The sequence below is a fragment of the Pholcus phalangioides genome, unplaced genomic scaffold (assembly GCF_987345545.1).
Source record: "Pholcus phalangioides strain wild (caught in Gottingen) unplaced genomic scaffold, Ppha-v1.0 ptg000008l_1, whole genome shotgun sequence".
NCBI classification, from domain to species: Eukaryota; Metazoa; Arthropoda; class Arachnida; order Araneae; family Pholcidae; genus Pholcus; species Pholcus phalangioides.
The window spans coordinates 38001656-38015364 of record NW_028301601.1 but is presented as its reverse complement, the minus strand read 5'-3'; the positions used below and the strand labels follow the sequence as shown (position 1 = coordinate 38015364).

General features: G+C 34.9%; 1 protein-coding gene across 2 annotated transcripts in view; it reads right to left on the bottom strand.

Annotated features, from left to right (window-relative positions):
• LOC149084255 (uncharacterized) overlaps positions 1-9680 on the bottom strand; it is a 191052-nt gene extending 181372 nt beyond the window's left edge. For both annotated transcript variants that reach the window (XM_089234616.1, XM_089234617.1), the window contains exon 1: positions 9514-9680. In XM_089234616.1, coding sequence (XP_089090742.1) covers positions 9514-9517 — 4 coding nt within the window. In that variant the 5' untranslated portion in view covers positions 9518-9680. The remainder of the gene's footprint in view (positions 1-9513) is intronic.
• Positions 9681-13709: the final 4029 nt, after the last annotated feature.

Sequence of the window (13709 nt, the reverse complement as noted above, 5' to 3'; positions counted from 1 at the left end):
CTCTACTTTGAATAATGGGAATAATTTTCAAATAATAATAAACCATTGTAAAGAGTTGTCTCTGCATCGTTAGAGAAACATTGCTTGCAATCACTATAACAAATGCGCGTCTCAAAAAATCATTGATAAAGTCAATTGTCGTCGAAGTGTGCTTGATGATTTTGTTTTGTCTGTTTCTCCAGCTTTGTCAAGTTTTGAAGTACCCTATAGATCAGTGGTTCTCTAACTTTTGCCACCAGGGGCTCACCAGCGTAGTGTAAAAGAGAACTGCTTCAAAGCATTGAATAGGCAATCATGAATTTCCACAGCTCGCCACGACGCTAGTTCTTGACAACAGTTGGTGAAGTCCCTATCAGACGCGACGTACTCTTTTCGAAACACAGCTATAGATACAGTAGTTTTGAAATAACCCAGTAGTAGCCGGTATCCTGTTCGGCACCCATACAAAATTTGATAAAGAGCTGTCAAAGGTTGTAGATTTATACTGCAAACACTAAACAGGTGTATAGAAATCAATTATTACTGTACAAACCAGGGGTGGCAGGTTTTTGACGCATGGTGGTTTTTGATGGTTTACAGTGTCACGTAAAAAGCCTCCGTCAAAAACCTCTGTAAAAAACTGTCAAAAAACTCAAAAATTGCATTTTCAATATAAAAATTCCCATTGGAAATGCACACATTAATTGCATGTAATGTTTAAAGTGACTATGTTATACAAAGAATAAATATTTAATATGATTGTAAAATAATTTTCCACTCACGACAGAACTATTTTGGACAATATACGTTTTTTTTTCTTATAAAATATACAATTTGAATGAAGCGTAGCATGAACGCTGAGAGGAAAACTATGGAATGATTTGATATTCTTCAATTCAAGATGATTCTTCCCCTTCCAAAATTTCAACTGCTTATACATGTTGTATAGATAAACATCTGCTGTACTCGTTTTAAAACAGATGGGTGTTTGAAAAGTTCTTTTAGGCCATATATGTAATTTTGATTTCTGTTACTATTAAATTATCTAGACATTCACTGATACCTAAAACAATACCCTTATTGTATATAATATTAGAATATATCTAGCATTCAAAAGTCTAAATTGTAGGACTAAAATATCCTTTTATTTGGCAATGCTGGCTTGTATATGGTGCTTACGAAACTCCTGTAACGTATTCTTAGTGCAAAATTAAGAATGACTAAGTGACTATGATATGGTATATTTACTAGCATTTATAATGCATTGGTTTTGTAATTGAAGCTGTATCTGAAAGTGCAAAACAATGCTTTGTGTGTATCGAGTCCTGCCAGCCCTGCTTTGGTTGAAAATATTCTTTAAAACTCTGGATTTATACAACCTTAGCTAAGAAATTTTAGGTGAGATTAAATGAGTTTAATTAGTGTATTAACAGACACTGTGTCACAGAGTTTTTAATATGGAACAAAATTTTGGGTAGAGATGAGAAAATTTAAAACATCAAAATACATATTTTGCGCTCAATAATTCTAATTCAAAACATAAAACTTGTTAATCTATATAAAAGTAAGTATTTTGTTACGTAACATATCTATCAGGTTAAAAAAAACTATTTGACAATATTGACAGTAAGTTTTAGACTGTTTCAATACTGAGTTAGTTTCTGGTGTCAAAACCTAACTCTGATCTCCCATCGCAAATAGTTTGAATAAACAGCTCTATTTTGCCAAGTAAATTGAACACAGGTAATCAGTAGTTTAAATAAAATTACACGTTATCTGTTCTAGACTCTTTTTACGTCAAACAATTCAAAATTTCAAATTATAACTAATATGTTGTTTTAATTATTGTAATAAATTAATGTTTAAAAATAAAACATTGTCATATGGGAAAAATTAAATTTTTCCTCCTAATATATACCTATTGTGTTCAAAACATTATCCAAAAGCATTCATTTAGGTTTTCGACACTTTTGATGATTTTTGACGGTTTTAACCAGTTCTTGACGATTGTCATGTCAAAAAGAAGCATCCCTGGTATAAAAACATGAAAAAATGTTTCCTGTATGGTTTTTGAACTTGACCATGTTCATGGAAACAACATACAAATTAGAAAGCAATAGGCTTTCTGGATGTTATGCCGAGGTGAGCTTGAAAATAGTGTCGTTTCTCTCCACCGGCAAACGACAGTTTTTTCCAAGTTCACCTCGGCATAATATCCAGAAAGCATATTGATTTCACGGATTTTAGCCGAGCAAAAAATCATCATCATCCAAAAAAAAGAATTGAACAAAGTTTATTCGAAAAAGTTAAATTTTTTTTTCATTTATATGACATGAGTGTCATAAATTGAAAACAATTTTTTATTTAAAACAAATAATTTATGTCAAACACATGAAATTTTTGTTTCGTGAATTAGTTTTTTTCACACCTTCAGGGGAAAAAAATCGTGTTCAAACAAAAACTATTTTTTTTCTAATTAAATGAAACTTACGTTCGCAATTGAGAACATTGGTCGTTAAAAGGTTTTTAATTAAGCAGAAAAATTGCGGAAATTATAAGAAAAATCAGTAATCACAATCTGACATTTTTTTGCATGAGTAACGTGATTAAAAGCAGGGAAACCCAAATACGGTTTTGATGCAAAAAATCAACTTCAAAGAAAATTTTACGCGCGTCTTCATTTTTCGAACGATTCTGAAGAAATCTTCGAAGATGTTCAAAACTCGAATCAAGACGTAAAACAACAAAAAATACGGTCATGGTCATGACATTTTACGCGTTTTATTTGTTTTTCATTTTCTCTCTACACATAGAACTGTATAAAATGGGTATTCGGCCTATCAAGCTGGGATTTATGTCGTTCTGATGGCATGCGTGTCATTGATTAAGAAGAAAGAAAAGCAAATAATAGTAGAAAAATAATCATTTGCCTTGATGTATGAAATAATTTTTCGTATATTGAGACCAAAAAATGAAATTAATTTCAAAAAAAGCAAATGCAAAAGAAGCAAAAGTTATAGGGAAGTGTCGTTGAGAGAAGCGCCAGTATTCAGTTTGGAACTATACAAATACTCAGGATGCCTAAATAAACGGGCTTTAATATGAAGGCTTTCAAAGATTAAAAAGTTGAAAGGATGAGAAAAATGAACGACAAAAACACAAAATCCTTTGAGGATTGGATGAGTAATTTTTATTGAAAATGTAGCCATATTTGATGTCTTCAGAAAATAATTTTTAACGCTTAGACTTGAAAGAAGAGGAAGAAAGAATTGTGAAATATATTTACTGCAGCAGTTGAGAGAGATTTTGAAGATGAGAGAGAGTGAGTTGTGTTGCTGTGCCTGCAGGTTTCTCCGAATATCTGCAATCATGTTAACCATCCATGTCGAAGAATGTCAGCTCTTCTTTCGCATGACTTGATTCGGTGGCGCGGAAATAAAAAAATCGTAGCTGAAAGGCGCGTCCGCAAAAATAAAATCCTTGCGTGAACTTTATTTACCGCTTTCAAGAAGAGAAAACCCTCGGTTTATAATCTCATTATACTATTTATAAATTATATGCTATATTATTTCAGGAATCTGTTTCCTTCAGAAACTTGTGGTGGGACGTCTCTAGGATTTATAAATCCAATGGCGATCTGGAGAATTCATTCCCATATTTGTTTTTCAGATTTTACAGTTCAGTCAAGCCGCGCTTGTGCGGGTTGCTTTTCAAAATATTGACTCAGAGAAGCTGAACACATATTTGAAATTTGAATCAAGGATGAAAACGATAATTATATCGCTTCGTACAAAAAGGGCACAATTAAATTTTTAACAAATTTCACTTTTACACATTTTTGACTTTGGTACACGCTTCTACATGTCATATACCAAAAAGACATCGATTTGTGATGCCTAGTAAAACATATCCATAGCTGAAGTTTCAAAATTTATGCACAAAAGGCTGCAGCTTTTATGCACAAGCGTCTAAAAGACTTGGGCAACTTTTGCCGTTTGATTAAAAATTGGTTTTTGTGACTAATGCCATTTTGCATAAAGCGGTTTGAGTTTTATGAAACCAAGGCGCATACGTTGAAGTAGGCTCTGAAATGAATTCCAGAAGTTTCTTCAAACAACAAACAATTTTGGAGAGATCAGGAAATCAAGGATGATGCTGAATCAAGTATCCCTTTTTTCGTAGTGGTTCTCGAACTTTTGTCACCCGTGGTTTCCTTGCCCAATTCATGGTTCATCTGCGGTTTCCCAGCATGGGTTCCCACTAGAGTGAGGCTGACAAAGCTCACTATGAGGCCCGGCAAATTTTTTTTTTCACACTGTAAATTTATTATGGAAGGGCCCGTGAAAAATCTGACCGGGAATCTGCCAAAGATCCACCAGGGGCCAGCCAAGGAGCCCTGTTACAGGATATGGGCCATGCTCAGTAAAATAGTTGAGTAGATATTTTCATTTATAAAAGAACCACTTCAAAGTATAAGTAGGAACACAAATCAATATCTCCAGTTCAGTGATGCTCGTAAGAGCCGCGACGCTCACTTGAGAAACACTGGTATATAGGGATCCATATCTTCTTGGAACTCTGGAAATCTTTCTACGTACAATGGACAGAAACAGAACAATGATTGACAATCATGCAAAAAGAACCCTCTTTCATTGTCATAGAAAAATATTTCATCAATGTTTTGAGCTCAAATTGTGTAAAATCTCTTTGAGAAAGTCCCGCAAAAGTGAAAAATGGGTAGCTATAAGTGAAGTTTAATTTTGTTGACGTTAAAAAGGATGTTCATTAGCGTTATTTTCTATGGGAAAGACATAAATTAGAGTTGATCCGAGTTACCGAGTTATATGTTATTACATGCTTGTACATGGTTTTTCTGCTGCATGTAATAGACAAGTTAGAACTTTGCGATGAAATATTTTAACAAAAAAGGTATTTCAACGGCGATGAGAGCACGCAATCCTGGTTCGTAGGAAAATATATATTTAAAAAAAAGATAAAAGAAAATATCTAGCGCAAGTATTATTACGTTTACGGAACAAGTCGGAGCATAAAAGAAAGACAGAACATACATGTGTTTGGAGAAACAGATCACCAGATAGGTATCGATATCCTTTGGCATGATAACAAAAGAAACAAGTATCAATCAGATAAGATTTATTTAAAAAAAAGACAAAAGCCCACCTGACCAGTTGAACAACAAAAGCTAAATCAACAGCAAAGTTAATATCCACACATCATCGCAATATACAGCACACAATAGCACTTCCATCTTAATGAAGCTCAAATTGATTAATGCGCAATTTTATAGCGCAATTTATAGTATTTTAAAAATATAAATTTGTAATTTAATATTCCAAAATATTGCCCAACCGGCCATAAAACCACCTCAAAGGCTTGTTTTGTAAAACAATCGACGAGTGAAAAATATAACCAATTGTACAAAAATCCGGTGCCGCCTGAAGGGGTAGAACAGAACAAACTATTGAGAAAGTGAGAAGCATTACCAAACAATGTCAATATTTTAAAAATATTATAGCAGAAACATACGCTGTTTTAGAACAGCGGTTCTCAACCTGTGCTCCGCGGAGCCTTTCGGACTCCTTGTGCACTCTCCAGGGGCACCGCGGCTGCTCGAGGAAATTTTTTAATTTCCAGTAAATTAACCAGTAAAATTAACCAAATTAAGTAATTAACCAGTAAAATTAACCAAATTAAGTAATTAACCAGTAAAATTAACCAAATTAAGTAATTAACCAGTAAAATTTAAAAAATAGTTATATAAATATTTTTAAATAGTAAAAATTAATCAGTAACTTTAATGAATTATTAAAAAATGGGATCCTACGGGGTTCCGCCATAGAATTTTTTTACTAAAAGGGCTCCGCGAGTCAAAAAAGGTTGAGAACCGCTGTTTTAGAATACTGTTCAACGTTGATTTGGAACATTCATCATTTTAGAAAATTTTCGGGAATTCGTTTTTGGAACATTGTCGAATCACATTATTGCTATGAATGCGTTGTTTCATGAAAATATTGAGAATTCATTGTTTCAGAAAATTGTCAGGAATTCATTGGTTTTTTTTTCCTCTTTTTTGGGAATTCATTGGTTTTTTTTCCCTCTTTTTTGGGAATTCATTGGTTTTTTTCCCCTCTTTTTTGGGAATTCATTGGTTTTTACCCTTTTTTGGGAATTCATTGGTTTTTACCCTTTTTTGGGAATTCATTGCTTTGGAAAATTGTCAGGAATTCAGTATTTTTGAGCATTGTTAAAGATGCGTTATCACCCAAATAAACTTTTAAAAATTTTCAAAGACCATAGGTGATATCAAGATACTACTGTTGCCAGACGTTTTTTCACAATTCGGGCAATAATTGATGGTTTCGGATTTTGTTATAAGTTGTCAAGAGTCAATTATTATAAAATATCCATTGTTATTAGACAGGGTTATACAAACGAATTCAGGATTTTTCAACCTTATGAAATTTTGGTACTTCGCCTACTTCAGAGTACAGTATCACTATTGCGATGATGACCATATCCAAATTTTCATTCTATTACAAAAGAGCTCGGATATATACACAACGTTTTTTGCTTGCGGGCCACGTTACGAGCCGTATGAGAAGTGGATCACTACTTCGACGACCACATATGGATAAAATATACTGATGAAATTTATGTAAGAATTTTTTTTTTTTGATTGGTGCTCAAAGATATTTTCTTGATAATTATTGTTAATGCACATACATATAATATCCAGTTCCATATTCTTTATCGAAATAAAGGAATATATTAGAAGGGAGAGTTATATTGTGGGGGCTGGATGAGATTCTTGAATGATCTTTATGTGGAAAGAAGTTTCTGTAATTCTATAATCAGAAGCGGGCTTTAGTCGGTTGAGGCCCCGGGCGCTAGAGAATATATTGGCCCCTTAAATTAGAAAAAAAAGAGTAAAATTTTTGTTTTTCGGGGCCCTTCAGAAGTCGGTCCTCGGGCGCGTACCCGGTGTGCTCACCGTTAAATCCACTTCTGCCTATAATATATAAGCTTCTTGATTTAATTTTTACACTATAGATGTATTTATGGTACGGTATTCATTTTGAAGCTAGGCCTAAACATTCAGACCATACGGAATTCATGAACGAAATTTTAGAGAATCAAAAGACACGTACTTGCCTCGAGGCGGCGAAATTTAGATCGAAATGAATGAGAACGCTTTAAACTGAACACTCGTTGAGCAACATGAAACACGGTGTATATTTATTCCTGTCAAACTAAACTAATTAACACAAAACAATGGCTTCTTGCTTCGTTCCCATTCCAGAAGCATAATAACAAATAATGTCACCGCCCTCTCTTTTTTCCTGAAAACCGTTTACTGCGTGTAACACATAAATAACTTGAAATTACGCGCCCACAATTAAGTAAAAGTAGCGAGTTTTTTGTCGTTTCTTTCTCGATTATACATTTCGATTCAATGAAAACACATAAGCACAAAAAAAAAACCTCTCAAGATATATTTTAAGTCAAAAAAGTACATAGATGAATGCACATAAAATATTATTCAATTAAAATGGCAAGAATAACCGTTTAGTGCCCATTTATACGAGAATTCAGATAGGATAAGCGAAGATATTGCCTAACGTTTATTTTAAATATTTACACTAATTTAATGGAAAGTTTTTACAAGGAACCCGCCAGTTATACTGGACTTTGAGGGCCACAGCTCGAAGATGTGAGGGGCCATGAAGACATTATATTCACACGCGCGCAAGTGATTCTTAATTATGCATATATCATTCACGATTTTGAGTTGGCAGTCTGCTAACAACAATAATTATTTCGGAAAATAATGTTTTTCGAGTATCGGGCATGAAGTACAGAACCTATTTGCTTTTTCGAACTTAATTTGCAAAGTATGGCGTGGAAAATGTATCCCGTAAGAATATGAATTCCTGTTTCTTCCTAATTTTATTCATAATAAGAAAATTTAATCCCTCATCTATCACATTATGAAAAATAGAGAGGGCAGAAAATGATAGAGTGAAAATAAAAATATAATGATAATAAAAAATATAATTATCATGTAAATTATTTGGTAGGTCATTTTTAGTACAAAGTTTTAGTTACATTTTAGTACATTTAAGACAAAAAAAAGAAAAAAGATGCCGTTTTTTCAAGCAATTAGTTACATAACAAATCATCTAACCCCTGGTACTTTAGCTTCAGCAGAAAAAAAAAAAGTTAAAAAACAATGCTAAAACGGGAAACATTCATCTCTTTTATATCTAAAGCCAAACTTAGGTATTTTGTGGCCTGGTGAATAGTAAAAAAACCAATTCACTGTTTAATTTTAGGGACAATATCCATATTTATGGCTTCTACAAGGAAGAGGCTCAAGGACGGACCTCAAACCAAGAGTTTCGGAGACAAATTCTTTTTCTTTACAACTTTATTTAGTGTTATTCACTAGAAAGTGTAGGGGCCCTCAATCTTGAGGTCCTTGTCCGTATGCATGTTTATTGATAAGACGTAAAAAGACACATTTTCTATATGGCATTCAAAATTTATGCAATGTTAAGCCGTGGAAGAGTTGAAATGAAATATTTAAAATAAATGTGTTTTAATCCCCCGTTTTCACGGCCCTTGATATTGGTAGCCCCAATTGTGGACCGAAACAAACAACGTGACACCTTTCGTCCAAGCCAGTCGATACCATAATATCAATCATCGGATCATAATAATCCAAGTCGAAATATGGTAACCGTTGGATATTTTCTTATAGGATATCTCTTCCACGCACGAAGAGATCTGCAAATGAATAAAAAAGTTGGTGGTAGTTTTTTTTGTTTTCAAGGGAGCGGGCGGACGTTAAACAAAGGCAAAAAGCGGATGTTACGTCATTACCGCTATCATCTGCTGCGAGCTCTGGGGGCCCACCCTGTTTTACGAACGGTTTCGGCTCCAACGCAAAATGATTCAAACAATAACGAGAAAAAGGTTCTAGCTAATAGATTTAAACCTCACAAGCAAATTAACCATAATTTACGGGGGGGGGGGGGAGGGGGGTTTAGACACGGACGTCATGGTAATGATGCGATCTCGACGAGTCTCTAGTGATAATTCAATCGTGTCTTCTACATTCAGTTAAATATGTGAAATTTACAGTGATAGTCCGAAATGATATCCAAATGACAAGTTGAATCCATGAAAGCACAAAGTATGCAATTCGTAACCTCCTACGCTATTTAAATCTCCACTGAATTCGGTGAGTATTATTCCGTATGGTCACACTTGTTTTCGGCATTTCCAATATCACACCTTAAATCTTGCAATATTTTTTTGGAAATTTCTCGAATACGCACGTCCAGATCGCCGAGCAGGATTTCCAGTTGCGGCCACTCGCGGCAAGTAGGGCACAAGTGCTTACGCCGAGCTCACGAATTGAGAACAAACACAGATACAATAATATCACAATCCTAGGAAATAACGACTCAAATTTAAAGGGATTCACAACACAACAATCGTCAAACTTACCCATCGCATCGACGGCATGGAAGCTGGTTCCTTTGGATGAGGTCTTCTTCTGTTTATGGTAACAATCCCAATAGTTTGCGTTTCGTTATTATTATTGTTGTTTTTTTTTTTTTTTCCTTCAAGCACCAAACTGTAGGGCTAACGAACGACTTAGCAGCGGCCCTTATCCCTTTCCTCGACTGACTGTGACAAGATTTTTCTCTCAGTTTCCTTACCTGCTGGAAGACTGGTCACGTGCGGCAACCTGTTGTGCTACGTCACGCGAAGGAGAACCTCTCATTGGTGCAGCAATTGAAGGACCCCGTCGTCGTCGCAACTTTGAAGCTGGTTTTCCTTTGACCATGTATGTACGTTCGTATGGAGGTGGAAAGAGATGTTGCGCCGACGATTTAGTTGCCATGATTCACTGAACTTGCCGAGGACGGCTCTCCTTCTTCCCCTTCTGGGATGGAATCACAGGAAGATGATGTTCAATTCCTTCTCTCTTTTTTTTCCATGATGTCATTCGTGCGACGTTGCGTCACGCAGGTGATACATGGACACGAACTCCAGCTGCTGCTGTGTGATTTGCACATTTCCAAACTACGGATAGATGAAAATAGATTATCACATAGATGCTGAAGAAGATTTCTCGTATCGATGGGAATAGAGTTTATTAATCGCAGACTATTACAATTGAATCTGTCAACTTGGACAAATCCGTAGATTGAATGGTTTTGAATTATGGGGGAGGGGAGTCCATCTCGCACATTCACCTATTTACTCTTCCTTTAGCCAAAGAACCGATATTATTATCTGGCGGGTGTAGACATGACAAGTTACCAGAGTGAGTGACTACGAGGAATTTCAAAATGATTAAATGTTCCAAAACTATTGAATATATTCAACGAAGTGAGCAAATTCTTAGAGCAGAAGTATCTTCAACCTACTGTAGTACCGTAATGCTCACAGGTAAAGCACCAAAACTATGCCTGCGTATGAGTTTTTTTAGTCACTGATTAACCGATCAAACGCTCAATTGGAAGAAAAATCAATGATTTGCATCAGTGATTAGCACCTATGCACCTAGGTTGTCTTATTATGGATGCTCTTCGTTCGATGTGGGTTATAGGAAGTGCTCGCTACTCGGAAAAGACCACTGTCAAAAACTAATTTAAGAAACACATTATCCACACACCAGCAACGGTTTACAAATGAGGGTGCCTGGAGCAACAGTGCCTGGGTCCACGGCCCAGTTGTAGAATTATAAAGCGAATTAATGCTTAGATAAAAAAATATATATAAATAAATAACTTAAAAAGAAAAGTTTTAATTAAATTTACGCGCAAAAGAGCACAGCTGCAACGTTGGAAGACTGCAGTAGTAATATTGTTTTGATTTGACAAAAATTGTACTTGTGGCGACAGCTCTCGATAGGGGTATGAAATGTTGCTTTAGTTCTTTTGAAGTCCAGTAAATTGCATTGTACTTATCGCATCACATCACATTCACTAGAACTACTACCACTTTATCGTACACACACCTCGTATATATTCCACTAAGGAATTTCTAACAAATTGGTACATGAAAGAATGAGTGCTTCATGCATAGGTCTTGTCAGAGTTGTGCTTGTTACTACTACATTTACTTGTACTGGATAAAATGCCCTCCATTGTTCGAGAACATTCTCGGTGATAGATGGCTGTAGTTTCTGCTGCTGTGAATGGGGGTCTATGACAAACACCAATATTACCGGGAGTCCAAGACTAAAAGTCGGGGGTCCATGTCAGACGCCAAATTTTCTTGGTGGTCCATAACTAAAAGTATCTGAGAACCGCCGATCTACAGGGAATGATTTATCAGCAGTTACAGAGACAGATTTACACAGAGTAACTAAAAAATCGTTTATACTTTGTCGATGTACCAACTTTTTTGAGCAGTACCAGGTGAGCAAAAACAATTTTACGGCCCTTTGTCTAAATAATTTTGTAGACGGTTACAATTTCTGTATACCTACATGGCCACATGGCCATACACAAAGCGAGAGGCGGACATGGCTAATAGTCTAGAGAAATCCGATGATCAACTTTTTTTTTTTCATTTTCCGTATAAATTTACTAGAACATCGATAGGGGACCCAGTAAAAATCTGATCTAAAGGTGTCTGTGAAAAACTCTGGCCTAGGAAGGTTCTCTGCTGTATTTATTAACAAGTCACGAAACGCATGTTTTCATATAATTTATCCATGAATTGATAGAATCTTAGGCTATTGCTTGGGCAGTCAAATGAAAGGCGTGAGCAATGAACTTTAATCACGTTTTACGATCAATGATATTTGGCGGCCCGTCGGAACCACAACTTTTGCTTAGGTTCAGTCCACAGTCGGACACATGATGTTGAAGAATTCACGACATATTCAGTCCCGCTGTCTTAGATTTAGGTTTGACCGAAAAGAATTTATTCGCATTTCATGCAAATTTTAGCAACTTTCGCAATGGAAGAAAAAAAACTAAATTTTCAGCCGAAGTTTTTTCATACATGAACATGAATTTGAGATTTTTCAAATCAAATCAACTTTATTCATTCAATACACAAAAAAAATTAAAATGACTTTATGAGAAACATATTTACCACTAGACTCTACTGCTGTGGTTCCCAACCTTTTTTTTTCCCTTCCGCCTTCCGACACCCCCAGAGCAATGCGATTTACCTTCCCCCACCCGATTGATATTTCATCTTCATCTGTTAGAAAATTCAGGGTTTTTTGTAATTGATTATATTAATTATCCAATAATTAATTAATTTTATTTACTGTTTACTGTTTTTTCGGCTATGAATAATGTTTAATTTTGCTTAATTTTTTTGAAATGAATTCAAAAACGAAACTAAAAAAACTTACTAATTTTTTAACAACATTTTTTAAGATTTGGAGAAAAAAGTTCATTGAATAGCTCGTCACTTATTGCGACACAACAACTATAAATTAATATTTCTTTGGCACGACTAAATTTTTTGACTTTTTTTTTGAGTCGCGTGTGTTCACGACACTATCAAATCTAAGCAGTACGGTTTTGTTTACAACATGCAAATAACACGAGTTGCGAAAGTAAACAAGAAATATTTTATGTAAATAATGGTATTTTTTCAACCGAAAACAAGTACGATCGCTAATCGAAAAAAAGACTTTTACAACAGCTGAAGTCAGAAGAGGAGGCTAAAAAATATTGGTGTGATTCATATTTTTTTAGGAATTGGAAAATTCAATTTTTATCATCATTTAATTTTCCTGAATAACATATTGTAATTTTTTTCCATCTCGCACTCTAAAAAATGCTCTCTCGTACCACTTGGGGGTGCACGCACCCCCGGTTGAGAACCACTAGATGGTAAATATGTTTCTCATAAAGTCATTTTAATTTTTTTACAGCATGTGTTCTTAACCTTTTCACTTCCACGGATTTCTTGTGTCAGTAGAGTGAAGACAATGGACCCCTTCTCTGAAAAGCACTTTTAAACACATATAAAATATAAGAAAACAAAAACTACGAAACAGGCATATAACGAGTATGTATTTCTTCTTCGCCACCTTTGAAATAAACAGAAAACTTGTTTGAGGACGGCATTACACTATAAAAGTTGAGATGATAAAAGATTTCTTTACAAAACTTTTATAGTGAAATGCTAACCTAAAGCAGAATCGTAAGAGACCGGGTATATTTTCAAAGTTGGACACGTTTGCACATTAACAAAATTTGTTTATGAATGAAAATCAGTGGCGACAGTTCTCGGGTTAAAATTCGTGAAGACATCAGATGTTTCCCGATGGACAAAAAATGTGTGTGTGCGAGCGATAAATGAAATTAAATGCACGTTATATGTGTACTTTAAGCACATTCCACTATATACCGTCGTTGTTGTTTATTTTTACACAAACAAAATCTTTTAAAAATTCGATGATTCAAAGACTTGCTGGTGATAAAGTTAGCAACTTTATGGCTATTAACAAAATTTTTCTTTGTTGCCAGTGCATATCTGCGCAAAACGCAATAAGAGACAATGATTTGAGGAGCTTCTTTTTTCACGAAAGTAGCGAAACCAGATTTATTACGAAGCATTGCAAGAGCTCCATCAATGCAAATTGAATGACGTTTCTCTTTCCGATCAGAATTTTGTCAGTGAAAAAATGTTTTCAACATTTCGAAAACATCGATAGACTT